Source organism: Fusarium solani (assembly GCF_023522795.1).
Source record: "Fusarium solani strain SB1 chromosome Unknown bctg00000007, whole genome shotgun sequence".
Taxonomy (NCBI): Eukaryota; Fungi; Ascomycota; class Sordariomycetes; order Hypocreales; family Nectriaceae; genus Fusarium; species Fusarium solani.
Genome location: NW_027072150.1, coordinates 3105052 through 3132999, shown reverse-complemented (window position 1 = coordinate 3132999; position 27948 = coordinate 3105052). Strand labels below are relative to the sequence as shown.

Genomic DNA, 27948 nt, shown 5'->3' with positions numbered 1-27948 from the left:
CCTTCAATATCGAATGTCGTATCCCAACTCCAAAACCAAAGAAGGCCAAGGGCGTCAGCAACCAGCCCAAGAACGCTAATGGGTATTAGCATGAACACATGCCACTCCTCTCATTGCCTCGTTTTGCACTTTACTAACTATGAACGTATTTACAGCAACCGAAGCAGTTGTGCCAAGAATCTCCCCTCACGCCCAGTAGCTCGATCGCTTTTCCACTCCAACTCGACCCCTTCACTGGTAGGTAGCTATGCCAAAAAAGAATAAGGGGAAAATAGTACCTATGTTGACCTTGTGTGGCGCTCAAGATTACCGACGCTCCAATCACTGCAGCCGGCCGAGTCGCCTATCTTGGCGAATCCTCCAACCTTGCCCTCCTTCGAGACGAACAGACTTCCGCAAACTCCGGCCACTATCCGTTACCTGAAAACGATCGAATCTCCCAGGCCAGTCTTGACAGGCGCGACGATGCTGAAGTCTACACCATACTGCATCAATCAGGCGCATTTCTGTTGCCTCCTCGATCTCTTTGTGATGAGCTTATCGAGGCCTACTTTGAATGGGTCCATCCTATCATCCCCATTGTCAACCGAACCCGCTTTATGCGCCAGTATCGAGATCCTGATGACTCCCCACCCGTACTCCTTCTCCAGTCTATCCTCCTAGCTGGCAGCCGAGCTTGTCGCAGTCCTGAGCTAGTGGATGCTAATGGCTCGACAACTCCCGCCGGATTTGCCTTCTTTAAGCGTGCAAAAGCCCTATATGATGCAAACTACGAGGCTGACCGGGTCACCATCGTACAGTCACTCCTCCTCATGGGCTGGTACTGGGAGGGCCCTGACGATGTAACTAAGAATATCTCTTACTGGAGTCACTTGGCTATTGCAGTCGCTCAGGGATCGGGCATGCATCGCTCTGTTGAGCAATCACAGCTAAGCCTCTCCGATAAGAGGCTCTGGAAAAGAATCTGGTGGGCCCTGTTTACCCGTGACCGTTCTGTTGCTCTAGCACTGGGTCGGCCCGTTTCTATCAATCTTGACGATTCCGACGTCGAAGCGTTGACGGAAGAAGACTTTTTAGACGAGGACGAGCAAGATAGAGTCAGTGAGTACCCGCCCGACCCTGTACATGTACAGTTCTTCCTGCAATACGTCAAGCTTTGCGAAATTATGGGACTTGTGCTGTCATTGAAGCATTCAGTCGCCTCTAAAGGCCAGCAACGAATCGCCGTCAACAATGCTCAAGTAGCCTTGGCTGATTGGCTCCATCGCTGTCCCAAGATCGTATACTGGGCAATACCCCGACACCACTTTTGGTCAGGACTTCTTCACTCTAGCTATTACACAATGCTTTGTCTCTTGTATCGAGCCCATATGGCAATCAGCGACCCCCCACCGTCCCTTGAGTACTTTCCCTGGCCCAATGTCGCCCTTCGAGCCGCTGCTATGATCACTATGATTATAGAGAACCTTGCGGCTCATGGCCAGCTCCGTTTCTGCCCGCCCTTTACAGTCTACAGCCTCTTCTTGGCCATAATCATGCATATACACGAAATCAAATCGCCTGTGCCTTCTATCCAGCAGGACGGAACGGAGGAAAGGCTCAGGAGTTCTATGTCGGCCATGAAGGAATTGTCGCGGGTTTGGTGGGTAGGTAAGATGATTTATGCTCTCTTGGAGTCCGTCATTAGGGAAAAGGTGTTGGAGAGATTGCAACAGGCCACCGACAAGCCACATGAGAAAATGTGTCAGCATCTTCCACAGCTGGAACAAAACGATCGACATTCTGATGCTCCGCCCATAGCGGTGTGCGTCGACTCATCGCCAACGGAGACATGCGTATGCCTTGAACACAACGCAAAAGGTTCAGCGTCGCCTGACGATGGCGAGGTGCACAACCAGACTAGCCTATTCACTGATATTGGCGAAGATTGGTAAGTTCTAGACGTAGCCAGACTGCCATTGGTCGGGACTATAGTTGACAGTATTAGGTTTCAATTCTTTGGTCTCGACGAAATCATCAACTTTGGTGGATAGTCCCTGGAGCGGTTTGGTAGTTTCGGCGGCTATGCCTTGATGTGGTATTTGCCGACTATCATTACCAATCTAGGTTTTGTTGGACTCCCTGACAACCAGCTTCTGAATATCCCCCTTCCGCTGGCGCCATCATTGGTGTAATCCTTGCTGCTTGGCTGGTTGGAAAGGCCTACTTTGTCAGGCCGCTATATGCCATGTGAGTTTCCACCTGTTTGTGACGTTCAAGAGTCCAGCTCATGGTAACTGCCAGGATTCTAATGGCGGGCATGATCGTATGCTCATCCTTTTCTTTACCATCTCCAACCGCATTGGGGTATACATTGCTTCCATTCTCAGCACCACCTTCTTCATGTCCTACTTCCTCATCTTTTGGTCATCGCGCTCAGCAACACTTTCGGGAACAACAGCAACAGCCTTCACGCTCGCCTTCCAATCCGCTCTTGCTCAGATTGGCACAGTGCTTGGGCCTCAGTTGTTTGAACAAAAATGGGCACACAACAGACACAGAAACAGCTTCATCATCGGCGCTGTACTGACAATAGTCGCCTTCTTGGGGAGTCTGTGGACTTGGTACTCGACTCGCAACATCGAATATGATGCCATGAGAGTAAGGCGCGAGATTCTCAAAGCGCGAGCTGAGGGGAAGGTACACCATAGTGACAAATCTTTGAGCAGAGGAAGTTTTTCAAGGGGATCAGACGGGACAAGACGCAGGAAACCAAGACCATTGAGGTTTAAGTAAGGTAGTAGGTTACTACCCCTTTAAGCTTCTGGCCTCTACACCTATCATCTTGGGTGCCATAGCTTCAATCCCATGGAATCACTTGCCAATATATTGGTAACGATCAGAATCTATTGTTGAAACACTCATAACCTGCACCTCATATCTCTATCCAAATGCACATCCATCTTCGGGCTCCATGACCCAGGTCAAGTCGAGTTCGAGTTGTCAGTGCAAGACCAAGCAGCAGAGCCGCCGCTCTTGTTGTAAGAGTTGATGATACCAACGATGGAGCCATAAGTGCCTCCAATCATCAAGAACGTACCGATCACAATGATAAACACACTCCAGATGACCATAAGAGTCCACTTGGTAGTTCGCTGCTCCTTGTTCCTACCCTTGTGCCAGTTGTCAAACAACCACATACAGCCCATGGGCTGTAGGCACTGAAAGGTTCCGAGGAGCGCACCGACAAGAGAGACGAGGCCGCCAAAGACGGGAATACCGCTGGCAATGATGTACGCGATGACGGCCATGGCAAAGGTGCAGCCGAGCCAAGTAGACCAGTGGGTAAAGGTGTTGGCGGTGAGATGCTTGGAGCCTCGTAGGAAGCGGATGAAGGCATACTTGGCGGGGACCTATATCCACTGGTTAGTTTATGCCTTTTGGCCTAGTGCTGGCAACCCGTCCCGATTTGACCGGTATGGATGATACTCACATGAGTGTAGAGACACGCGCTGACGATCAAGCCAGGGAGAGCCAGTCCGTAGCTGATCTTCTTGATAGTCTTGCCAGCAGATCCCAAGGCTGGGGATGCAACATACGTGCCGCAATAGTAGTAGACAACAATTCCAACAACAATATACGTGACAGTAACGACGGCCTGGCAAAGGAACAACGCCTTCTTGTAGTGACGAGGTTCGCGCATCTCGGCCGCGATCGGGAAGAAGACGGGTGTGCCGGCGTAGGCGAAGACAAAGGCCGAGATGGCCGAGATGGCATCTGCAAAGGTAGGGCTGTTGACCAGCTTATAGTCGGACTTCCACTCGCCCACCTGGGGCGCCGCGTCAGGGCGGTCCTGGACGCCGACGGCGACGGTCACAACAAAGACTGCAGACGTGGTTAGACATCTCTCACGAGAGAGGTAGATATGAGATCACTGACTGGCTGAGACAAGAGTCACCAGGCCGATCCATGCAAGCCAGCTGACACGGTCGAGCGTACGAACGCTGGCGGTTATGAAGGCGACGATACAGGCCACGGCGACATAGACTGCAGTGCAGGTTGCGTGGGTGGAGAGTGTGTTGAGGGCGATCGAGATGCCGAGCATGCCAGAACCGGCGATACAGATGGTGTAGAGAGCGTACGAGATGCCATAGACCTCCTTGCCGACTCGACCAAACATGAGTCCAGCTGCGTCGTCGATGCCATACACCTCAGGGTGGCGAAGCTTGAACTTTCCGACGATGTAGTCGGACCACGTGGTGAGGACTGCAATTACCAGCAGGCAGACAACACCAGGGATCAAGCCGAGGACGTCGAAGGAGGCTGGGATGGACAAGACACCTAGGCCGATCTGGGACTTCATCATGAGGACCGACGTTCCAAGCCATCCTACCTAAGTGACATGTCAGTCTTTGTCTGCCATCTCGGATAGGAAAATGATGCATACGTTGCGGTAGTTGGGGCCGTCTTCGTGAATAGTACCAAAAACAGCATCGTTGGTCACGCCTGGCTCGTCCTCGACATGGTGGGCTTTGGTGGGAGCCTCGGGGACCTGATTCTCGGAGTCGTAGTGGCTCATCGCGGATGGTCGTTGATGGGTGAGAGAGAGCGAGTGTTGGGGTGATCGCTGGATGGATGGGGGAGTCTGGGGAAGGGGACTGGCATTCTTGGCGACTATATAAACGTCTCCTTCTCGGCCTGGGGTAGATCCACTACAATACGTTTCGGCGAGCAACAGAGTTGTAATCTCGTGGAGATTTTGATATCTTGCCCCAGCCTGACTCGCATCACGTAGACCACAGTGGGCACCTTCATTCTAGAACCAGACTGCTACCTGCCAAGCCATGTTGATGTGGTTCGGAGTTCGTGGCCCCATGGGGGTTTTCTTGGGAGACAGGGATAGCCTGAGGAGCCATTACCTCATATCTCGCAGCATACCGACCTGGCCGGGGTTTTGAACAGAGCATGACACGGCCTATTGATTCATTGACATGGCAGAGCCCCATCGGATGGAGAAGCTTCCAAGACTGAGCCGCTGGAAGCCGGTAGCGTTCAGACGAGTGAAGAGATTTTTTTCTCGACTGTCGAGACTTGACCACTTTTAAGTGGCGCGGCTTGGGTTCTTTTGGTCTAGCGGCTCCCCCAAAACGGCTCATCAAAGAGAGACTAGACTCGCGGCTATTGTCGCTCTTGCCACCCATGGATCAAGCTGAACAAGCTTTGTGTTGCTCTCGGTAAGCTGATTACTTGAGGTTATTGGGACAGGACGTTGCGGGTCAGACACAGGCCTTCTGCTGCTGAAACGGTGGCCAATACATGTCCTCAACTGTCAAAGGTGATTCCCTCCGACCTTGGCGGTTTCCCCCAATATGGCTTGGTGCGGAGTAACTGGCCCGGCCCAGGTCAGCTTCTCTACCCCTGGATTACTCCAACTGAACCCCTCAGTTATTCGCTCACCCCGACACCTTCTCCACTTTGAGAAGAGTTCGGCCCGAGAGAAGGCGGCCCAGTCATCACCACCATCTCCAGTCTGGGTCTTGATTTTTGAAGTCCTGGTGGAATCATGGCCCATGCACAGATCGACGCGGACACTTCTCGACTGCGCGGGATGAAAGGGGCCGGTGAGATAAAACGAAAGGGGGGACATGCGGAGAAGCCATTTGGGGTTATACGTAAGAGAAACCGCGAAAGGATGAATAACAAAAATTTATCGCATGTTTCCTTAGCGGGAACCTTTAGATCAAAGGGCCCATGGGGAAAATTGACAGACCCCGTGTTGGGCATCTCATGAGTGTTTATTCTCTTGAACGATGGCATGATGTGGAACCAGCGCCAAGGGAGACATGTCGGGCGGCAAGGAACGCACAATCTCATACCCAACTCACAGAGCAATTTCTAGAGAGCTGCAATGATAGATGCCTGATGATCAGACAACAAAACTGTTCCATGATCAAACCCCATGACGTAACATTGTCTCGCCGAACGTTAGGCTCTCTTCACCTCCTCCAGCGCCTCTTCTTGCCTCCGTCATCAGCTCCGCAGCCACTTCTGCTTCCAGACTTTTCTGACGTGGTAGTCCAGCCCGCTTATTTCTTCGAGAAAGACTTGCTCGCCCCACCACTAAATCACTACGTATCAGGTAGCAGGTACAGGAAAGCTTGGTGGCATTCTGTTTATGCTCGTCAACTGGCCACTTGGCTCGGGAAGACGCCACAAGCGTGTGGCACTAAGGCATTGCGTGAAAACGCCGCTCCACTTCCCTTGGCCTGGCGATTATCTCAGGGGTGGCGGCCAACGACGATATCAGAGTGACAGCCATTGCCCGAGCCAAGACAACTTGGCGTTGCACAAGTTGAAAAGTATCTCATTGCCTATGCGTAGGATATCCTTATATATTACGACTATGCTTGGCAGGCTATTTAGTAAAAACACCAACTTCCACATGCTACATACCCTATATTAATATGGTGGCAATACCCTACAGAAGATCGCGCACAGCCCCTGGCTGCTCTGTCACTAGGTCTCACCACTAGCTGTCCTCGCACGAGCTGAATCAGTAGAAGCACTTCAACGGCATGCGAGCCACGTCACCCCGTGGCAACTCTGCCTATATGTTGGAGCGATTCAGGGCAGTTTTTCAAGAACCATATTTCTCGCGCCGATCCTCCAGGTCCACGTGTTTTTGTAGCTGCTGACCTGCTCGAATGTCTTCTCCCATCCCGCTCTCTATACTTTCTAGAGCATGCAAATTCCCTTTCTTTTCTAGGGATAGCCGCTCCATAAGTGCCTAAGGTGAAGAGAGGAAATATGGGGACCCTGAGGCAAAGGCAGGCCTGGAGGCATAAGAATGGTTGGGATGTGTGATTACATCTGCTCTCTCCACCACAACATAACATTCGTTCCCGCGTTGTAGATCCCGACTTCCACAGTCCACACCCTGTAAACTGTCTGCACAAATAGGCAGAGCATGCCCCCATACGCAGAGTGAATATCAGTGGGCTGCCCTCGTGATAGCCACCCTAATAATAGCCACTCTCGATACACCATCTACCATAGAGAAACTTGGGTATTTCCCAGTCATAGCCCTCGACTTCTTCTGTTGCCCAGAGCTGATGCCGCAGTTTAGTAGGAGGAAAGGTGCATAACTTAGTGAGTAGTTAAGCCAGGCATCTTGAAGGATATTCGGGCTTTAATGCTCGGGAAAATCCCGCATGACAAAGCCTTTCTTTCCAGTGCAATTACCCCAGCTTTCCTTTGCCGCATAGCACAAGACCCCTGATCTGGAACCAACCATCGCCGGAATTGCGTGAAATGAGCGGAGCGCAAGTCGACTTTGCTGAAGCCGGCTAGCAACTCCCAACAGTCCCTTTAAACCAGGGGTCGTCCAATATTTCAAAAGGCAAAGGTCTCTTGGTAGGATCATACTGCATGATTCGTCGAATGAGGGTTTTAATCTGTTGTGCCTCATCCTCGTCGACATCCGGTCGTGTCTGGTCAAACAACTGCTCCATGGTGAAATCTTCTACCATCAGAGGTTCTTGACCTTCCTTAATCCCTCCAAGCTGGCAGTTATAGAGTCTTTCTCCGACGTAAAGTATAGCAAAGATGTTTGCCATTGCCGATAAAGGTTAAGAGTGAGACGGGCAATATAAGCTAACACTTTGGCAGAATGTTTGAAGCTGGCATGTTTCCTGGCGTTATGGCTCAGCTTTGTAGCTGGTACCTCCTTGAAGGAATCATAACCGTGCCATTTTCTGGTATTGTGTTCTGGAAGCTGCCTGACTATCCCAAGTCACCTCGAACTTTAAGATTTCTCACCGCCAGAGAGTAAGAGTTTGTCAACGCAAGACTTCCCGAGAACGCTCCTGTCACAAGCGATCCAGTCTTTTCCGGAAAAGAGATTCTGGTAACACTGCGCAACCCTCTGATCCGGACCTTTACGCTCTCTCAGGCTACCATCAATGTGCAGAGCATGAGAAGGCCTTGGTTCTTAACAGGCCTGAGAAAAACGCACGGGATAGCAGCTGGGGGGGGGGGGGGCGGCAGAATTGTGACCCGAGTCGCCGACAGCGTGTATGCCAACCTTCTTTATCTATCGGCGCAGGAAATTCCGCTGATACTGGCAAATTCTCTGCCTTTGCTTTGGACAGTATTTCTTTTTGCGCACCTCAGCTTGATCCAGATGGCCTACTTCTCTCTCCTTTACCAGCTCTCCACCTTGAACATGCACGAAGTCAATACCGATAAACTGAAAGGCCCCCTCAATCACTCAGTTCGAGGTTTCTCAAGTGGACGGAGTTAATGCCACGTAACAGAATGTGGAGCTTGTGTACCTCCTCTCAGCTCATACCGCCCCATAGACATTCGTGATGGAGCCTTCCCAAAGGTACCTTCACTATGGTACGAAGGATTAAGTCCGTGGCTCGGAGAGGTCGTATTACGGCCTCCCGACGCCGCCGTCTCGAACACAGCCCGATTTTTCCCTGTTCAGTGTTCAGCCGAAGATGATTAATTACCTGAGTCTTAAACCCCGTTGGACTTTTGAGGCGCCCCTAGCGTTCCATCTTGCCACAGCGACGCGAGTCAGCAACAAAATGGTGATGCTGAGCTTTAGATAGTGAAGAACACAAACTCCGTCGGACATTTATCATCAACGACAGCAGGCTTATTCGCTGGCGGCAGGATGGAGGCTTGATTCACACGCCACATATCAACTCACGAAACCAATCGGAACCCTCCTCATCCGATCTTAGCAACGAAACGACCCCGCACAATTCCAAAGCACACTCTATCGGGACGAGGATGCCGAGTATGCGAGGAGCTGGCTCAATCAACTGTCCGACGGATCTTGAGTTGGTCCACGACATTTTCAGTGTGGAGACATGCCACTGCGTCTAGGCGATAACGCCATCATGTAGCTCCTCGCATTTTATGACGGCCAGGGATGAGGGCTGGCCATGCTCAGCCCCCAAGTTTATGGATCTCGGCATGTCTGAGTAGGTGGGTAATTTGAGTTGTTATGAAACAAGATGCTTTCTCAAGGCTATATCCCTGCCAACAAATAAATCAAGCAAGTTTCACCGAGGGGCATTTAACAGATTGAGCAACTCAATGAAAATGTTCACGGTCCGAATGCATACCCGGTGCTCTGATATCATAGGCATGTCCAAGTTTATCGTTTATTCGAATGGGGATCCAGTATTTCCAAAAATCAGCTTAGATATCGTACCCTGAGTGTTCTATCAACCGAGATATTCCTAGGTCACAAGAGCAAAATACACAGGGAGAGCGCTCTACATCTTTGACTCCGGCACAAGGAGGGTAAGCCTTTCCTTCAAAGCAATCTCCGCCTCCTTCTCAATCCTCCCGATCAGCTCATCACACGTCGGGATGTCGTGAATGAGTCCCATAACTTGTCCGGTTGTCCATACCTATTCAAAGTGGTCAGTAACTATTGAGGTCGATTCAAATAGATTCCTTGACTTACGCCATAGTCCACATCGCCAGTGACGAACACCTCCTTGCCCCGCTTGCCACTAACAAACGGCGCGATGGCTTCAAACTGACCGGAAGTAGTCGTCTGTTCCACCTTCAGCGCTTCGAGCGCGACCTTGTTCTTGAAGAGCCGGGTTGTATTTCTCCATCGGCGCAGCAGCAGTGTCGTGTCCGTCTCCTCTGCCTTCACAATGGCATTCTTAACGTTCACATGGATAGGCGCCTCGACTGTGCACATGAAACGCGTACCCATGTTGATGCCAGAGGCGCCAAGGCATAGCGCTGCAGCTAAACCGTAGCCATCAGCAAAGCCACCGCTAGCAATGAATGGCACCTTGAGGGTCTGGCGGGCCTTGCTAAGAAGGATGAAATTGGTGATATCGCTTTCGCCGACATGGCCGCCACACTCGAATCCATCGATACTAAGGAAGTCAACGCCCAGTTTGACAGCGCTGAGGGCATGTCGGATAGTCGTGCATTTGTGGAGGACCGTCACTCCAGCGTTTTTGAGCTGAGAAATAACAGGGCCAGGAGAATTGCCTGCTGTCTCAACGATGGTAACTCCTTCATCGACGATAGCCTGGGCATAAGCCCCATAGTCGGGTGGCGTAAGCGCAGGCAAGATGGTGATATTAACGCCGAAGGGTTTGCTGGTGAGAGACCGGCAGCGACGGATCTCTTCGCGCAGGGCGTCTGGAGTTGGAAATATCAGGGCGGTGATAATACCAAGCCCTCCAGCGTTAGAAACAGCAGAGGCGAGGTCAGCAGTTCCGACATGCATCATGCCACCCTGGACAACGGGCACTGGACGAAAAGTGAATAGTTAGTACTGGAGCCCAGGATCGCAAGATATAGTGAAAATGAATGGAGCAAACCTCTGATGCCTAGGCGGCGAGTTAGTTCAGTCGTAAACGGCATGGTGTTTGACGAGGACGGAAAGATAACGATTGATCAGTTAGGTTGGGCAAGAGAAAGTACTCTGGTTGGGAAATAGTAGATGAGATTCAACAGAGAAAACGACGTCTTTTATTAACAAAAATGTAACCAAACGGATCTTGTCACTAATGTAACCGAGCACGCCGCGGCACCGAGGCCAACTCGGGCCCGAACCTACACGGCAAGCCTTCAGCTGCACGTGAACTCGAGAGTCTCTAGACCGAGGAAGGTCTCGGGCCGGAGGTTACAGAGCTGGGGTTGCAGGACCAACAACGATCTGGAAGGATTGGGTCGTTCCGATGGGTTGCTTATAAAAGATGCCATTTGCTTCATTCGTCTTTCAACTCCCAGACATTCTATCCGCATATCCGACCAGGCTGGGCTTTAGATTCCTTTTCCTACGTGAAATCATCTAAACGATATTCGAGCTCATCCCACACAATGGTGTTCATACCCCCAGGTTGGGTCCCTCAGCTGCCATTCGGTACGTTCACAGCCGACGATGCCTTTAAGGCCCAGCTCATAGTCCATCTAGACCCCCCCGACTCCATCTCAATCCCAGAATTCGTGAACAATGAAAAATACGGGCGATGTCCCATCGCTAGGTCAAGGAATCCGTTTACTTGCTCTGTAACGGGTAAGAGCTTCACGGCTTCTCAAATGATCGAGCGGGAGGAATATCTAGCGCGCGCGATCGCTCAAAACCTAGGTTATGATTCCCATGAGGGAACTGAATGGGACCGAGTTGTCGCGGTGTTCTCGCTAAATACCGTCCGTAACTTGTTCATGTTCTCTCTTCTTCTGCCATTTACTTACGTCTCGTTTCATACTCTAGGTTGACTATATACCTTTGACTCACGCAGTACACCGCTTATCTGGCATTGTTACACCCGCTAGTGCTGCATACTCGGTGTCAGAACTCGAACATCAGTTAAGGTCGTCCGGAGCTAATGCACTCATTACGTGCATCCCTCTTCTTGATGTTGCACTCGCCGCGGCGAAGTCGGTTGGAATACTCCATGATCGTATTTTTATACTCTCGGTTCCTGGCTCCGATAAAAAGGCTCCCTTCAAGACGATTGACGACTTAGTGGAAGAGGGGAGGAATCTTCCCAAACTGCAGCCTCTGAACTGGGCCCCCGGCCAAGGCGCCAGGCAGGTTGCATTCCTGAGTTTCTCGAGTGGTACTTCCGGCTTACCAGTGAGTTGTCCTCCTTTCAAAATCTACTCCTTCACTGATGGAATATACAGAAAGCCGTTAAAATCAGTCACCTCAATGTTATATCAAACATCATTCAGATCAGCCAGTACAACTCGGTTGGCCGCCATGCCTCTGGAGTTAGTACCCTGGTTAGCCTGGGCCTCCTTCCGTTCTCGCATATTTATGGTCTTGTGGTGGTTGCTCATTGTGGTAAGCTGCCTTTCGCGCCCAGATCATTGAAGGAGAAAGATGTAGTGCATTTACATCTAGACCTGACTCCTAATCCTCTCTAGGCCTGTTCAGCGGGGATGAGGTTATTGTCCTCCCTTCCTTTGAGCTTCAGTCGTTTCTGTCAGCAATCGAAAGATTCAGGATTGAGGTGATGTCTGTGGTACCTCCAATCCTGATTCAGCTGTTAAACAAACTTGATGATTGTGCAAAGTACGACCTCAGCTCTATCCGAATCGTCTACACTGGTGCTGCTCCATTAGCAAGTGAGACGGCGGAGGATGTGCTAAAGGCGTTCCCCAAGTGGCGCATTTGCCAAGCATATGGTACATATATATTACTACTTTACACTACGACTTTTCTTTTGCTAATTCATCGTCATAGGGTTAACTGAGACGGCAACAGGCGTTACAGCAACTAGCGAGCTGGATATCAGCTTTGGCTCTTCTGGCTCACTTCTCCCAAGTGTTAGAGCTAAAATCGTCGATGCTGCTGGTAAAGAGATCACGGAATATGACACTCCTGGTGAATTACTCGTACAAAGCCCGTCTGTTGCCCTAGGTTATTTGAACAATGAGCAGGCTACAGCCGAAACATTTGTGTTTCATTCTGATGGCCGGTGGATGAAGACGGGTGATGAAGCACTGGTTCGCAAGTCTACAGAAGGGAATGAGCATTTCGTGATTATAGACCGCATCAAGGAGCTCATCAAGGTGAAGGTACGTCTCCTAGTTTTATTGGTCTTCTTAAAAACTAACCCATCGATCCTCTAACAGGGCCACCAAGTTGCGCCTGCGGAATTAGAGGCTCACCTACTCGCACATCCTTTTGTATCCGATTGCGCCGTCATCCAAGTCCCTGATGACCGTGCTGGTGAAGTTCCCAAAGCTTTTATTGTTAAGGCCTCAGAGACTAGCGGCAAACACGACGATGAGGTAGTTGCAAGCATTAATAAACACGTGGAGGGGCATAAAGCGAAGTATAAGTGGCTAAAGGGCGGGATTGAATTCATTGACGTCATCCCCAAGAGCCCCAGCGGTAAAATTCTTCGGAGGCTATTACGGGATAAGGAAAAGAAGGCGAGAAGGGCTAAACTAGCAAGACTGTAAAGCACAGAATTAGACCTCTCGCACTCATATGTATGTATTCTTTTCCGCATCGCCATTTCACGCTTGCGGCCCACCACTTTCACCTCTCACACCCACAACTCGCAGCTGAGACTGCTCCTAAACCGACTCTCTAGCATCTCATCCGCAGAACTGTCCATCAGACACTAGAAATGGGGAAAAGGCTGCGTGCTTGCGAAGCTTGCCATAACCTCAAGGCCAAATGCGAGCCCTCGATCAACGATCCCAGCGTCTGTGAACGATGCACACGCTCCAGTCTCATTTGTGTCCCTGCGGCTAGACGATGGCAAAGAGATCGAATCGCGGAGCTGGAGGAACAAGTCAAGAACCTGCAGGAGAGACTGGAGACAGCCGAGTCTTCAACATACAGACTGTCTGGTCACGAAAACTCGGTAGTGCCGACGCCTGTCCCATCTGGGCGCACTTGTCTCGCATTCTTAGATGCACATCTTGATCACGAGTCTCAGATTAGATCTCTTGAGGCGTGCTCAATCACGGTTCGACGATTTTGGCCAATCATTCCCACGCTCAGCGGCAGTTCGACAAGATCTTGGCTGGAGTCTTTGAGAACAGAAACGCCTACTAAACTCGCTGCAATGTTTGCTTTCACTTTATCGCCTACCGAGACCACCATCAATTCTCACACCCAAGATGAATTGCGAACCAGAGTCCTGGAAATCCTCGGCTCAGCAGCAGTCGGTCTCGAGAAACCCTCACACGACTTGATCCAAGCAGCCCTGGTAGCCGGCTTATGGGCAAGACCTTCTCTGGGTGGCAACCACGCGAATAGCATCCAGCTTGTGGCACTAGCACACGATCTCGCTGTGGATTTTGGCTTGGGGCGTCCATCCATACAGAGCTCTCCGGCAGCATGGTTCTTCCGTATTCAGGGTCATCCAACGTCAGAGATGCAGCAGACTTGGCTGACCTCCTGGATGGCTTCGACAATGGCAGCCATCGGGCTCAGAAGAGTACATGCCTTGGACTGGGGCTTGTCTCACCAAGATGCATTACATGCATTGGAAGAGGATCATTCGGTCCCTTTGTTCTTAGAGGTTCTCCATACTATCAGGCTTCATGCGGAAGTTGCCAATGCCCTGGAACTCTGCCACCCCCATTCGTTCTATGGCATAGAATCGGACATTGTGAGGGTTACCCAAGCTGATGTTCGTGGCAGACTGGACCAGCTGGACAGTAGGCCACTCGCGCAGCACATGCAGCTTCGCTTTCTGCGCACGCTGGTCATCATTTACGTCAACGAGCCAGTACTACATACTGAAACCAACAAGATGCTCTTTGGAGCGCCGTATCTTGCTGAGAGAATCGGTGTTGACGAGTTTGCCCGGCCCCCAGAAGTCACCAGGGCAGCCGAGGTAGCACTACGGTCACTTGTGGAGGCATGTCACGTTGTTATCGAGCTGGTTCTGACTATGGAACCTGGATTAATCCTTGCTCAGCCATCGCTATGGTTTGGGCCGGCAGTGAGCTACTCGCTCTCCATTCTCGTCAAGGCATTCGTTGCAGTGACAGCGCCAGGCAACACCTACGGACAGGTACTATCCCGGGACGCGATCCGCATTAGAGAGGCAGTGACCAATCTCATGGTTGTCAACTCGTCTCTCCTGAAGCTCGATCCCTACATGGGTAACTGGAACACGAGGATCATAGGATCTGTCGAATGGCTTGGAACCTGGCTGGACGATTACGAGGCCGTTATAGAGAGGTATGAGGCAAACCTGGAAAGGGAAGTCGCCGAGAGTCCGATTGGAAGCCTAAGCCACAATAGACATTTCTAATCTCCTCGCATGCGCTCCCAATTGAAGAGTTTGATAGGGTTACATCTATGGCCTCTAGCCCCGCGTGAGGGACAACCCTAGCTCTGAGCTATCTATGACGTAGACGACTCCAAGATTTATGCTTCGAATGTCAATTCGTTAGTGGCTTCTACAGGGCTGTGCTAGAATTAGGCTTATTACCCCCTGGTCGGTTTTATGGGGACGGCCAATTTTCGCCGGCAGCTGTTTTACGGGGATGAACTCACTCTGTGCTTAATGAGTTGATGAGAATATCTGCTTACGACGACGAAGAATAGATGACGCCTTGACTTGGAACTGTCTCTTGGTGTTTCACGATGGAAACAGTGAGCGTCGTAGCACTCTTTGATGAAATATATATAGCTAGCAATGAACCTCTGTCAGGACCATCTCACAATCCTTAGTTACCCAGCTGAATAGCATCAACAACATCGACATCATCAACAGCCTCACAACTCCAGCAACGCAAACATCCCCCCCAAAATGCATCTCCTCTCTCTCGCTACGCTGGCCACGGCCGTTGTCGCCCAGTCTGACCTGGCAGCCCTGATTTCCTCCCAGGACGACCTCTCGACCCTGGCATCTCTCCTAGCCCTGGTTCCAGACATTGCCGAGACCCTCGCTTCCGCCAGTAACATAACCATCTTTGCGCCCACCAACAAGGCCTTTGACTCTGTCCCCAGAGACATCCCCGAGGGTGAGGCCATCGAATTCAAAAACGACAGCATCGCCATTGGCGCTTTGCTGTCTAACCACGTCTTCCAGGGATACTATCCTGCCGAAGCCGTCACCAACAAGCCCCTGTTTGTGCAGACACTCCTCGACGCCACGTTTGTCAATCAACGTCAGCCTTTCGGTAACTTTACGGGTGGCCAATACAATGGCATCATCAAAGATGGTGACGACGTCGTTGTCATCTCAGGCGAGGAAACTCTTTCCTACGTGACTGAGGCAGTGAGTTCTGTTTCAACCTTCCAGCTGCGATGTATACTGATCATATTAAGGACATCAAACTTGGCGATACTGTCATCATACACAAGGTCGACAAGCCCCTCAGTTTTGGCGCCCCTCTCCAGCTATTCGCCCGTCGCGACGGCCTCCTCAAGTTCAACGCCGCTCTCACCGCCGCCGACCTCCCATATAACTTTGGCAACATCGGCTATGACTCAGCCGACAAGTTGAACATATCTGATTTTACAGTCGTTGTGCCTAATGACGCTGCTTTTGAGTTGATTGGCTCTGTGCTGGAGGGTGCCGATCTGGAGACCTTAAGGGAGGTCTTGACCTACCACATCGTTGACGATGTCGTTTTCTCAACGGAACTGGCCAATGTGACCTTGCCAAGTCTTCAGGGCGCCGACTTGACATTTACAGTGGCCGAGGATGGGACCGCATGGGTAAATGGCGCAAAGATTGTCTTTACCAATGTCCTCCTGTTCAACGGTGTCGCCCATGTTATTGATGGGTAAGTCATCTCCCCGCTCTACGAACAACAGCTGATAATGTTAGTGTTCTCAACCCTGGCGACGCCCCCTTTGACAGGGCAGCCCTTGAACCAGCTGCTGATCCCACTGATCGTCTCGCTTTCCCGGATGCCTCACCTGTGTCCCTGTTTCCTTTCTCGACTGTGAGCTACGACATGGATGATGTATCCTACACGACTCCTGAGTTGCTGCAAACCCTGTCTGCGGTGGACGTTAATGCCGCTGCGGCAGTCACAACTACAGAAGAGATCTCGACGCCTACTAGAAAAGCCACAAGTGTGCCTACTGCTGGGGGTTCTAAGCTTCTAGCTGGAGGGGCAACCTTGATGGCTCTCTTTGTTTCTATTCTCATCATCTAACAGCATTGAGATACATGATGATACAGTAGACAACAAAGCCTGACTTCGTCACATGGGGGTTGGGTTTGGATTGCCTGTTACACGGGGATATATTGAATGGGGTGGTCTAATCATCATAGCTCTCATATCACCTGCTAGTCTAAAGGCTGCCTAAACTCTCCCTTATGCTAAGGTCATCTATTATGCTATCTGTTTGAATGCCCCACTCGATGGTGGCTGATGTCTTGAACCTTTCTATCCATGGCTCAGTTATCCGCGTCAAGGCCTGGGCTTCGACTATAACAAAGAACACAACATCAACACATTATAGCATCATATCCCAATGCTAACACAGTGGTTGTCCCAGACATTGATGTCGCTAGAGTCCCCCCTGTAGTCCCTTGAACCGTATGCGCGAATCTTGTAGGAGCAAATGCCGGCGCCGAGGCAAAGGAGGTTGATGGCACATCCGATATGCGTTTTTGCGGGTGGATGTTCATATAGTAACAGAGATGACGGCTTGTTGAGGTATATTGAAATGTTCTTTGGGATGTGGTTTTGTATGTGTATTGAGCCGTGTGATGTCGCGGACTTCGATGATTAGGGTGAACAGACTGAGATGACAAATGGTGCCCTTATGTAGCAAGCTAAATATGTGAAATTTGCACAATCAGTCAACATCTCATAACTCAGTATCCTCTCCATTGAGCTGGTGGGCAATACCTCGCGTCAAAAAGGCCTGTTCTGCGCTCGTGGATCTCCGCCGACTTGGGTTTGAGGCTGTGAATATGTCTGAAAAGCTGCGCCTACGGTGATGGACTTGTGGATACAGGATCTACATCACCCATCCCTCTCCACTCCACTGTCGATGCGCAGTGTTTGCTACGGGTGCGCGACAATATGCTCATTTGGGATATTCACGCTTATACCGACGCAGCATTGTAACCAGTACCTTTCCTCATCATACTCGAGTGGACACACCAACTCGTCCAGGTCATGTATTCCACTTGACAGTTCAATACCAACCAATGAGATCACAGTATTATCTCAATCCCCTGTGGCTTAGTTGGCTAAAGCGTCCGACTGTTATTAGCAGACAATCGGGAGATCGGAAGTTCGAGCCTTCCCGGGGAGCACAAGTGCCCAACATCTTTTTGCCAGGCATCGCCAGCATGTTTTGCTCTCTTCCTTCACTTTACTACTCTTGACTGTTTGTTGGTCAAGTTCCACGAGATCTTGCTGTATTGATCTTCATGATCACATTAGTTCTTCTTTTTCAGCTTTCAAGTGTACCAGTGGCAGGACTATACGTTTATCTGCAGATCGCCAGGTTATCATATCAAGGTCAGAATATATCTTACTTACAGAGCAAGCAATGCGAAGTAGATGGGACTTCGGGTAGCCTCCTTGCATGAAGTAACTCTGGCGACGATCCTTTGGGCTGTCTCACTGGGGCTCCGATCCTGGCGGCTATCCGCTAGCTCTGTTACCCCATCGAGGGCCAAACCTAGCGTTCACATGCACGGTGATTTCCACACAATATTGACATCACCAGGCAGAGGCCCGAAGGACTTCTTGCACCAATTGCTAAAGTTGAGATTCAGGCACAGCGAGCAACAAGGTTGTCAGTTTGAGACTTCGGTGAGTTTTGACGGCATTATAGCACATGATGTTCGGAGGGGGCCACAGGAAATTTGACCTATGAAATGCCAGACCGCCAACTCACTTCGCCGATGAGGGAAGAGATTTCGCAGACTCATTAGAACAAGCTTTTCGGATGTTCATGCAACTGCCCTCAGTTTGTACTACAGCAGTAGTACTAGTGTATCGGGCTGGCCGCGCTTAATGAGCCCCTGCAGTCACACGCCGGCCGGTTTGACTTACGGGAAGATTTCCGAATTCATCTGTAGATGTGGTACTTCTCTTTTTGCAAACTTCTCAAGACAGCCTGCCCAGTGCGGCCACAAAGAACCCGTTCATCCCGTCAGACTGAGTGCGCGGACTTGGTGATGTCAGCTAGGAAGCCTAGCCTTCATTCCATAATTGCCATTCAAGAGAAAACTCATATTTCTGTTACCAATTTCCTGGCCAGTAAGCCAAAGTGTACTTGGCAATCATCTTCTTTCCTATCCTCGCAGGCGTCGCAACAGGAGGCCGTCAGCCGCGATGTCAAACAATAGGCACAGTTATTAACCCTAGCTTACGGTATTTTACAGCAATTTTATTTAATTCCGTCATATGTTAATTATAACCAAGTTTCTGCTATTGTGGCCACTGGCCTCTCTTGAGGACGTGATGGATAAGAAGAACAGGGAGTACAGTTGCCCATAATCCCGGTACAGGTCATTACCCATAGACCCTCTCTTTGTCAGGAAATCCCTTCTTCTATCACTAGATACGGAAGCTCTCATGTTCATGGTCAATTTTGCCACCGAAGGATCCAGCTGTCGATCTCACGTAGGAAGGAGCATCAATGGGATTCCTGCCCGGTGCCAAAGCGGGTTCTAAAGCCAAATTCACGTGGATGCCTCGGCGAGGTTTTCAATTGCAGTGGCTGAGTTATGCGTAATAATCAACGGCGTCCAAAGCGGGGATTGTTCCAGGATAAAACATAAGAAGCACTCAAGGCATCCGTGGATAAACTTCTAGGCCGCAGGTTAACCACCACCCCCGTCATTCTGCAACGAGACTGCTGACTCAGCATCACTGGCAGAGCTGCCAACTTGGAATTATTTATTCCCGGCCCTATCCGCACGGTGTTTATCACTCATGTCGGCAATCCTTCGTCCAACAAGAGAAGTACCATCGTTATCAATAACCAAGCAAACCCTACTATCAAGCTCAAGTCATGAGCCTGTCCCAACTCCCTCGCGAGACTCGCCAGAAGATCTTTGATCTGGCCATTTGCTCTCCAGCTACGCCACCAGCCTCTCCCTCAGCCACTCAGCATGAGCGAAGTCGTGGGATTCGTGGCAGAGGAATCTGGTGCATCCAGCCAGAAAATCCCGCCCTCAGCCTCCTCCTAGTAAACAGACAGTTTAACGACGAGGTCCGGAAGGTCCTTGACTTCATACCCGCCGACTACTATGTTGACATCATGTTTGTCAAGGATTATGGTCTTTGGCCTACCTGGCATATTCCAGTTCTCCCACGAACGAAGTACATCAAGTCTATCAACGCCACATTCCGACTCTTTGATCCCGCCGATGACCTAGATCCCCGCTTCAGAGGCAGCATGAGCTTCTCTGGCGGCGACGGTGGGCCAGAGGGAGCTACGTGGTCATTTTATTACTTGTTGACAGGAGTTCTTCAAAAGGGACCGGGAGACTTGGGACACTTTGATGAGTACTTTATCGAGGACATTACCGTCAACATTCTTAAACCAACAGATGGGGCTTCCCACAAGAGCATCGCCTGTGGAGACCGAGAGCTCGAGCTAGGCAATAAACCACGTCGGCGTTTTACCAGGAGGTTCTTCTCCGATGAGACTATCAAACCTGAAGAGCGACTTGCTATGTATATGGCGAACAATCTGGGCATGATTCTAAGCCTTGACTACCACACTACGAATTACGGGATGATAATATGGGAGCATGTCATGGTCAGCATCGTGCTCAATGTGAACGGTTTGGAGTATAGGCGGTTCGGAATGGAAGAGTTGATTGAGGGCCATAGAATCCGAGATTGGGGGATGACGCCCGAGTACATTGCGGAGCGCAAGGAGAAGTACGAACGTTGGAGGTATTGGCTTGATGAAAGGAGGCGACGAGTGAAGGGAGGTCTCGAGTTGAATGGCGAGCGTCCTGTATCATACATTATGTAAACTTGTGCCGATGAGAGATCTCTCTTGCCTTACTTCTTGATAGAAACTTTGGCCAAACTGGGCACGGGTAATGATTAGGTCTTGTTTGCTCCGCTGTTCCCGTTATCAAAGGATCGGCGGGTTCTAGGTGGTCGGCGGTGACCCAGCATGGCATTATTCTTAGGTCTTATCAAGGAATGCGCGACGGTTGGCTAGGACTCGAGACAGATGATGGTCCGGGTGGCTGGGCCAGGCTCGCGAGTCCGAGGAAGCTTTGTTGTCCGAGCAAACTGTGTCATCTCTGGCTGTTATCTCGAGAAATGTGCTGCGAATGCGGTGATCTCTCCGAGTGTAGAGACTTCTTTCATGCGATGGGATCTTCTCGTCAGAAATGGGCTTTCTCAATAAATTCAGTCTAACTCACCAAGCTACACTGCTTGAAGAAAAAGGTCTGAAAATCGCGGTTTGAGGGCATATCGTAGTTGAACTATGAGTGCCCCAGAGGCAAGAAGTAAAGAATTTAATTTGCGGTAAGAACAAAAAGGGATGTGGTTTCCGATTCGCATAAAGAAAACAACAAGTCGTGATGAAAAGGTGGTGACGATCAAAGGCTGCCCTGGCCTACCCTGGAGAGTAAGCGAGAATTAAGGCTGTGAGGCTCCTGTTTGCACTGCCACGGTCTTCTGACTCAGTTATCCTATCAAGGGCCGGGCTTCAACTTCACACTGCCACAATGCCGTGCAATCAAAGTTAAGCTCTTCTCCACTATGGGGCGCAGACAAGCCGCTTGTGGAGAAAGCTGCATCATAGCTTCCAGGGTTCGACACAAGCCACGGTTTCTGTATCGGAAGTAGCGTAAGACCATAACTTTCATCGGGCAAATCCACTGGGGGAGCAGATAGTGCCCTATCAGTACCAGGAGTGCCCGATCGTCTCCTGCGCAGCTCAGGAGATGATTGCTCTTTGCATCCCTGCAAGGCTGCCCAGCCTAGCATTTGTCAAATTGCGCCCCTTCAAGGCAGAGATGGGAAGGGGAGATGGCGTTGAGGATATTAATGCTGGTCCATCATCTTTCAAAATTCTGTGGAGTCGTCTTTCCTGGCGTGCTTATGGCCGACATTTGCAATTTCTAGCCCCAAAGCTCCCACGACATGTCTCTATTCAATCGTCTCCGTGGAGCATTCTCTGGGAACCAAGCTGACGTGGACCCTCATTCTTGGAAGCTACCGTCGTCATACTCAAGCTGCAAGCCTGGCGGCAAGCAGACCGTCATCCCGGACCCCAGCATCTTTGTCAATGCCTTTCCCCTACCGATGCAGAGGTGGGAAATACAGCGACCATCTTGGCCTGCCCTGATATTAGCCATGCCGCCGTGCATTTGGCGCTGCTTGAATGTTTTCGGACCTTTCGGCTTGAAGCGAGCGCACTCCAGGTTGACCTTCATGGCCTGCCAGCATATACCGAGAAGCCCAGAGATGACATCCCCTCGACTAGAACAACCAGACTTCCCGAGTCCCAAAGATGGGATCTCCTGATCAGATTAGCCGTCTCCCGGTTCACAGTTTGGTGGACCAACATTGACCACGTCCTGGTCCACATTGCGGCGTATGGACACCACGCAGGCGACAAGGTCATGGTCCAGCTGACCAAAGAGTACCTCCCTCCCTTGGACGTGTTACTTGTCTGGTACGCCTTCATGCTCGATTCGGATGCATACAACGCCGCTTGCCGTGACCACGAGCGCCGGGTTGCTCGGCTAGAGCACCTCTGCTTTCCCTGGTTGGCGATCCGCGACGTTATTGACATGGACCGATTCCGCTTTGAACTGCCTCGCACTGCACAAAATCTCTTCTCGACTTTGTCAACCCAGTCTTCCGATATCCTGACCTACTTGGAGAGCCCTCCGGCCTATACTGAGGGTGAAATCCTGCCGTTCGAGACTAACCTCTTCGCCGAGGTTAAAAAGCAGGAGAAGTTTATCGACGACGCGCATAGCTTGCTCTGGATACGCGCTCCTGCTCTCGTTGGGTCGTTGAAGAGAGCGAGTGTGGAATACTCAGACTATCAACTAAGGGAAGCTTCGCTTGATAGAAATAGGACAGATGTGCCGTTTGGTATTGACCTATTCTGGCGTACCCATCAACTGCATCCGAACCACTACCGTCTATTTCGCCAAGAGATTGAGAACTGCGGCCAGAGTAGCGGGTCTAAAGCCCCTATGTTCCAGGGCGTATCCTCCGGCTCAGTGATGAAGGATCTCCAGGTTGTCTCTGAGCTGTGCCAGTGTTGGACCTGCGAGCGCATCCGAGATGATGTCCCGACATTCACACATACACCAACTCCTCCGGCTGCACCGTCCTCTTCAGCTCCTCTCCCTTCTTCTACCAATCAACAACTTTCTTCTCTTTCATCGGAACAATTCCGCCAGATACAGGACGATCTGGGCTTCTACCTTGCCGTTGAGAAAGCACGCGAGCGTGGCGGTCCTCTGCCGACAAGGCCGCCGACGGCAAAAGAGAAGGCAGCAGAGGCAACTGCTAGGGCGAAGCAAAAGGAGGTTGGGCATAGGCCGGGCTTGAATGAGTATTTGGAGATCCTACCTGATGGCACACGTAAGATCCGGAGGCAGAAGCACGTAAATGCTTGGGGAAATTGGACATCTATCTAGTGCATCTCGCTTGCAGAATTATCTCCTCCTTTTTCATAAGTTAAAGTAAGATAGCAAATCAATAGCGTTTCAGATATCACTATACTGGTCTTTGAAACCGCTGAGACTGAGATGACTGGTCGTGTAGTCTAGAGTCTTTCCGTCACCATGCAATACACGTTATGACTTCGGCTGTGATGTCGGTAGCATTCGTCTAAAATTCGTCTTTAGAGGGTTCCCAGACTTCTTTGCTATGCAGCTTCGGGATCACCTGCCCTTGTATCACAGAAACTGACTGGCAGACGACAACGCTTTATATCAACAACAGTGAAGCCTCAATCTTCTTCTGAGCCCTTGTCTTCGGTGAGACATGGCTTTCCGAACGTTGAGGAGCACCATAGCAAGGCTGCCGTTAAGGTCCAGTGGCTTATGATATGTAGCGCGATTGGCCAGCTCGGCGCTTCCCATCTGCCGTGCGACGGTTTATCATATTGAGACTGTTCAGCTTTCAAGCAGGGGAATTTGCACTTTCATCACACAAAATTTCTTCACCCCGCTTCTCAGCTTTTCTCTTGATTTTCGTCCTGGACTCTTGCTTTAAAAGCTGATTTCTGCTCCTGAAGGTGTACAAGAAACCATGGCGCAGTCTACTCCTTCCCCTCAGTACATGTCACTCGCACCCGACGAAGCTCAGGTCTTAGAACACACATCAGAGCCTGACATTCAGTCTGTCTCCTTGTTGAGCCCTGACGAACCGCCCCCATCTCCTTCATCGTCGACTACGCCAGCTCCAGGCAACTACGAGCTTGAGGCGGCTCCGAGCTTCATCATCTCTTGGTGGCTTGAACTATTTGCACTATTTGTCTGCTGGTCAGTATAGACCTGCGTACGTCGATGTGCCAATAGCTCAATCCTAGTCTCATCGATGGAACATGAGAAAATTACGATGTGAACATTTACAGAGACAATGATTAAGCGGCAGTTCTAGGTGCTCGGTGTGTGTATTGTGAACCGAGAAAGGATATCCAAGGATGGAACGAGGGACCTTGTCATTAGCTATAGAATGACGACTTTCTCATCTGGGACAGTTATACGGCTATCCTTTCCACCTCATGAGCATAAATAAACTTATGCTATCAAAGATAGCTCGACAGAATCAAGCTTTAACCCCAGAGCCATCTGTTGAACTTCTCGTACCAAGTGACAGGTTCGGGCTCTACATAACAATCATCCATATGGGCATCAGTACGGCCAGCATGGAGCGGAACCTCGTGAAGAGGAACCATACCAGGTCTCTTAATCAGTTTGTAGCCCCCATAGGTGACAATGAAGACAACAAAGGGGAAGTAGGCAAAGAGGAACTTGGAGATGGACCAATTACCAGTGGTGAATACAGCGAAGCCGTTTGTGAAGAAAATGATGATGTAGAAGAAAAGGGAGACGATGGAGAAGTAGTACTGGTTTCGACGGAACCAAGGCCGCTGATCATCGGTTATGGCCTGGGCCATTTGGGCACGCCGAAACCGAATATATACGACGTGGAAAATGCAGTAAATAAGCAGGTTTGCAGACCCGACAATGCTTGTGATCCAGGTGAAGACAGTAAGAGAGTTATTCGAGGCCGACATGAAGGCGATCAAGGTGACGAGCCAGACGGCGACGACACAGAAGGTCGGGACGCCTCGCCAAGTAAAGAGCATAAACTTTGGAGTCTTTCCATCGACTGCCAGGGCGTACAAGGCTCGAGTGGAAGCGAAGTAGAGCTCCAGGGCACAAGACCAAGCAGAGGTGAGAAGGGCGCCGTTGATGATGTGAGGAAGGACAGGGATGTCAAGACGAGTGATGCCAATGACGAAAGGAGAAGCTCCAGCGCCGGGCTTGTTAGAGCCCAAGTTCGGGTCATTATAAGGAACGAGGATCCCGACTGCAAGAACACCGAGGATATAGAAGACAGCGAGTCGGTAGATGACGCGGCGGAAGACTGAAGGGAGGACGCGACGAGGAGCTCGGGTCTCGCCAGCGGACATGGCGATATAATCTGGGCCACCAAAGGCAAAGGCGGCTTGTATGAAAACGGACCAAAAGCCGAGGAAATGTCCTATCAGAGTCCGTGTGTAAGAGGAAATTCTTTGGGTTGAAGCAAACAAGTTGCCAGTCATACACTTACCCCAGCTACCATCGGCCATGTATTCGTTGAAAAGTCCTGGGTTCTTCCAGTATCGAAATCCGATCGCGTCTCCTTGAGGATTGCCTCCCACCATGATGACAACTGGTTCAAGTGTGTCAGTCGGCGCTGGCTGGTACTCCCTTGTTCAGAGCGTTGACACGGTTGGAATGTGGAAAACCTACAAGTCATGACAAGTAACCCCATGATAAGAAATATCTTGAATAGGGAGAAGTAGAATTCACCCTCTCCGTAGATGCGGACGCCAAAGATGTTGAGAGCGAGGAGAGACGAGCTGATGACGGCAACATAGACGGCTAGAGCCGGGTCAGTCCTGGTTTCGTGCTGATGGCCTTTCCGGGCACGGAGGGTAGGATATGAAAGGAGCATGGCGGGTGAGAGCTTACCGTTATTTACCGCATCTGTCCAGAAGTTTACAATGGCAGCAACTGCAGCAACTTCTCCAGCCGCCGAGAGAGAGTTAGTGACGGTGTAGAGCCAGCCGAGGGAGAACCCCCAAGCATCATCTAGGAAGGCGTGGGCAAAGACCACAAAAGAACCATCGATGGGAAGCCAAACACACATCTCTCCCATAGCGTTGAAGGTGGACCAGACCAGCAGCGAGTAGACCATGTAACCCAGGAGAAGACCCAGGGGTCCAGCTCTGGCGAGGGCAGATCCGGATCCAACAAAGAGGCCTGTTCCGATGGCACCTGAAAGAGCCATCAGTTGGATGTGACGAGGGCGGAGATGGCGCTGTGTCTGCTTGCCCCCCGCTAGACGGGCCATGCCAGCCTCGTTGTCGATGACTTCGCCATGGATCCTAGACTCTGTCGGACGAAGGTCATCTCCAACTTTTTCACTGTTGCCGGGAGAAGTCTTTGAGACATCTGCCATGTTGACTGCGAGTGATTTTGTTATGAGAGTTGTTGACGAGAAGGGGTTGCGAGCAGGTGTTGTTGGAGGGAAGAACGGTTCCTGTCGGTCGCTGCTCGGGGAGGTTGTCATGGATGGAGCATTGCTTCTTATATTGCCTTGTAGTTTGATGACATGATATGAAGTACATGGCATTGCCAACAGTTTACTGTGATGATAGTACACTTCTAACTCGGGTCCAAGACTCAGCCCAGCTTTGCTTGACTCAGCCCAGTAGATAGACCCTGGCTAAGGTAGTCTCACACCACCCCAGATAAGCCCAGCGGGGTTAGACACGCGTTATCTACTGAACAATTCAACTGCACCAAAAAAAAACGGGGTGGGCCACTTGATTTAGTAGCACGATTGCAATTGCTTCTCTTATTTAATACGCCCCTTTCCCTCAGCTCCCTATGAGGCACACTAATAGCTTAATATAGGTATTTACTCTTTATTTATCCAAGTTTCACTACTAGGTCTTTAAGGTAGCGAGTCTAGCTCTTTTTATAATTTATTATTCCATATTATTATAAGCTAGATATAAATCTGAAGTATTAAAATTAGCTTTCCTAGCCCTTAATACTAAGCTACTATTAGTACCTTTCTTAGTAAAATAGCCTCTATTACTCCCCTGAGAATGTATCTATAGACCTCCACTTCCAGCTTCTAAACCTCTCAGCGGCTATTACGTCTGACCCGGGATAGTTAATAACATCTTCGACACTCAATGTTCTCCACTCCTTCTCGAACTCCGGCGGTCTTGCAGCAGATGTGTCAACGCCGTCAGCCCAGTTACGCTTGTCCTTTGTCCACCACTCGCCCGTCGTTTTACATCCCTTGCTTCGCTTGCATCGCTTTCCGCATGACGGGCATTTATAGTTCTTCCATTCTTGCTCATGGTCATGCTTCCACCCCTCGCTTTTGCCATGGGGATAACAACACTCCCGCTGTGTGTGGCCCATTCTGCTCTTCAGTCTATTTGCGTAGTAGGCGTTGCTCTTTTCCTTAGTGTTGTACTGCTGAGGGCAGCCGTGGCGCATTGAGTTACGGAAAAGCGTGTTGAATGTCGTTGGGTAGCCTGAGCCTCGCACAAGGGATGTCTCGAGGACGTAGTCGCTCTTAGAAAGCATGACAGCGTCGCATGTGTCATCTGAGGCGTACTCGGTTGATTGAGGAAAAGAGACAACCTCTATTGCAATCTTCATACTGTTAAGACGATGAAGCAATGGCTTGTTTGCCGGGTCATTCATTTGTGGCCGCGATAGGTAGATGGTAAAATCGTCTCGGGACAGCCTCCAACCCTCTGGCTCAGAATTTCTCAGTAGCCATTCCAGCACGAAGGTATCTGCGGCATTGCTGTGACGCAAAATGTAATGGTGATGAATGTCCGGAGGTTGACTCTGTCTGCGATGATCGTTGCCAAAGGGATCCTTCGGGACCTGCTGGCCAACCCAGAACCGAAGCCAGGTCGTCAAGTTGCTCCAGTCGGACTCATAGTACTTAACCTCGCTGTCCAGTATCGTGCGGAGGTAGGCGACTCTTATCGTTGTCGTGGAGGGTTCGGGTTGCATCTTTTGCAATGGCAATGATACCTGCATTTCTCATAGCCCTTCCGAGTAATTGCGTGGAGATTCTTGAGAATTGTATCAACATGAACGATGTAAATTCACTCGATTGCTGTGTCCTTATCAATGCATCCTGGCTCAACAAAAATAAACCCGGCCAGTGACTCATCGGCAAGACCAGGTTATATGATCAGGCCACCAGCCTTCGTATAAATCATTCATTAGCGCGATACATGTAATCATTAGTCATTGC

At 50.5% G+C, this 27948-nt stretch overlaps 10 protein-coding genes across 10 annotated transcripts; 6 read left to right on the top strand and 4 right to left on the bottom strand.

Annotated features, from left to right (window-relative positions):
* Positions 1-90: 90 nt before the first annotated feature.
* MRS44_011947 (uncharacterized protein) lies at positions 91-2771 on the top strand (the record flags this gene model as incomplete). Its single annotated transcript, XM_065619930.1, has 4 exons — positions 91-237; positions 306-1930; positions 2262-2640; positions 2709-2771. The coding sequence occupies 4 exons, from the start codon at positions 91-93 to the stop codon at positions 2769-2771; spliced, it is 2214 nt and encodes a 737-aa protein (XP_065476002.1).
* A 192-nt stretch (positions 2772-2963) lies between these two features.
* On the bottom strand, positions 2964-4558 carry MRS44_011946 (uncharacterized protein; the record flags this gene model as incomplete). The annotated part of the gene is made up of 4 exons (XM_046268945.2): positions 2964-3392; positions 3473-3864; positions 3919-4372; positions 4427-4558. The coding sequence occupies 4 exons, from the start codon at positions 4556-4558 to the stop codon at positions 2964-2966; spliced, it is 1407 nt and encodes a 468-aa protein (XP_046123557.1).
* Positions 4559-9272: 4714 nt separating this feature from the next.
* MRS44_011945 (uncharacterized protein) lies at positions 9273-10392 on the bottom strand (the record flags this gene model as incomplete). The annotated part of the gene is made up of 3 exons (XM_046273279.2): positions 9273-9410; positions 9467-10278; positions 10350-10392. 3 exons carry the CDS (start codon positions 10390-10392, stop codon positions 9273-9275), a joined length of 993 nt encoding a protein of 330 aa, XP_046123556.1.
* A 459-nt stretch (positions 10393-10851) lies between these two features.
* On the top strand, positions 10852-14762 carry MRS44_011944 (uncharacterized protein; the record flags this gene model as incomplete). The annotated part of the gene is made up of 8 exons (XM_065619929.1): positions 10852-11047; positions 11274-11611; positions 11662-11821; positions 11905-12002; positions 12054-12165; positions 12224-12558; positions 12616-12774; positions 13083-14762. 8 exons carry the CDS (start codon positions 10852-10854, stop codon positions 14760-14762), a joined length of 3078 nt encoding a protein of 1025 aa, XP_065476001.1.
* Positions 14763-15263: 501 nt separating this feature from the next.
* On the top strand, positions 15264-16623 carry MRS44_011943 (uncharacterized protein; the record flags this gene model as incomplete). Its single annotated transcript, XM_046271927.1, has 3 exons — positions 15264-15734; positions 15785-16245; positions 16290-16623. The coding sequence occupies 3 exons, from the start codon at positions 15264-15266 to the stop codon at positions 16621-16623; spliced, it is 1266 nt and encodes a 421-aa protein (XP_046123553.1).
* Positions 16624-19450: 2827 nt separating this feature from the next.
* MRS44_011942 (uncharacterized protein) lies at positions 19451-20425 on the top strand (the record flags this gene model as incomplete). The annotated part of the gene is made up of 1 exon (XM_046278057.2): positions 19451-20425. One exon carries the CDS (start codon positions 19451-19453, stop codon positions 20423-20425), a length of 975 nt encoding a protein of 324 aa, XP_046123552.1.
* A 1130-nt stretch (positions 20426-21555) lies between these two features.
* MRS44_011941 (uncharacterized protein) lies at positions 21556-23072 on the top strand (the record flags this gene model as incomplete). The annotated part of the gene is made up of 2 exons (XM_065619928.1): positions 21556-21725; positions 21767-23072. 2 exons carry the CDS (start codon positions 21556-21558, stop codon positions 23070-23072), a joined length of 1476 nt encoding a protein of 491 aa, XP_065476000.1.
* A 616-nt stretch (positions 23073-23688) lies between these two features.
* Positions 23689-23987, top strand: MRS44_011940 (uncharacterized protein; the record flags this gene model as incomplete). Its single annotated transcript, XM_065619927.1, has 2 exons — positions 23689-23921; positions 23969-23987. The coding sequence occupies 2 exons, from the start codon at positions 23689-23691 to the stop codon at positions 23985-23987; spliced, it is 252 nt and encodes an 83-aa protein (XP_065475999.1).
* Positions 23988-24214: 227 nt separating this feature from the next.
* On the bottom strand, positions 24215-26112 carry MRS44_011939 (uncharacterized protein; the record flags this gene model as incomplete). Its single annotated transcript, XM_065619926.1, has 3 exons — positions 24215-25149; positions 25219-25320; positions 25401-26112. The coding sequence occupies 3 exons, from the start codon at positions 26110-26112 to the stop codon at positions 24215-24217; spliced, it is 1749 nt and encodes a 582-aa protein (XP_065475998.1).
* A 641-nt stretch (positions 26113-26753) lies between these two features.
* MRS44_011938 (uncharacterized protein) lies at positions 26754-27701 on the bottom strand (the record flags this gene model as incomplete). The annotated part of the gene is made up of 1 exon (XM_046278055.2): positions 26754-27701. One exon carries the CDS (start codon positions 27699-27701, stop codon positions 26754-26756), a length of 948 nt encoding a protein of 315 aa, XP_046123549.2.
* Positions 27702-27948: the final 247 nt, after the last annotated feature.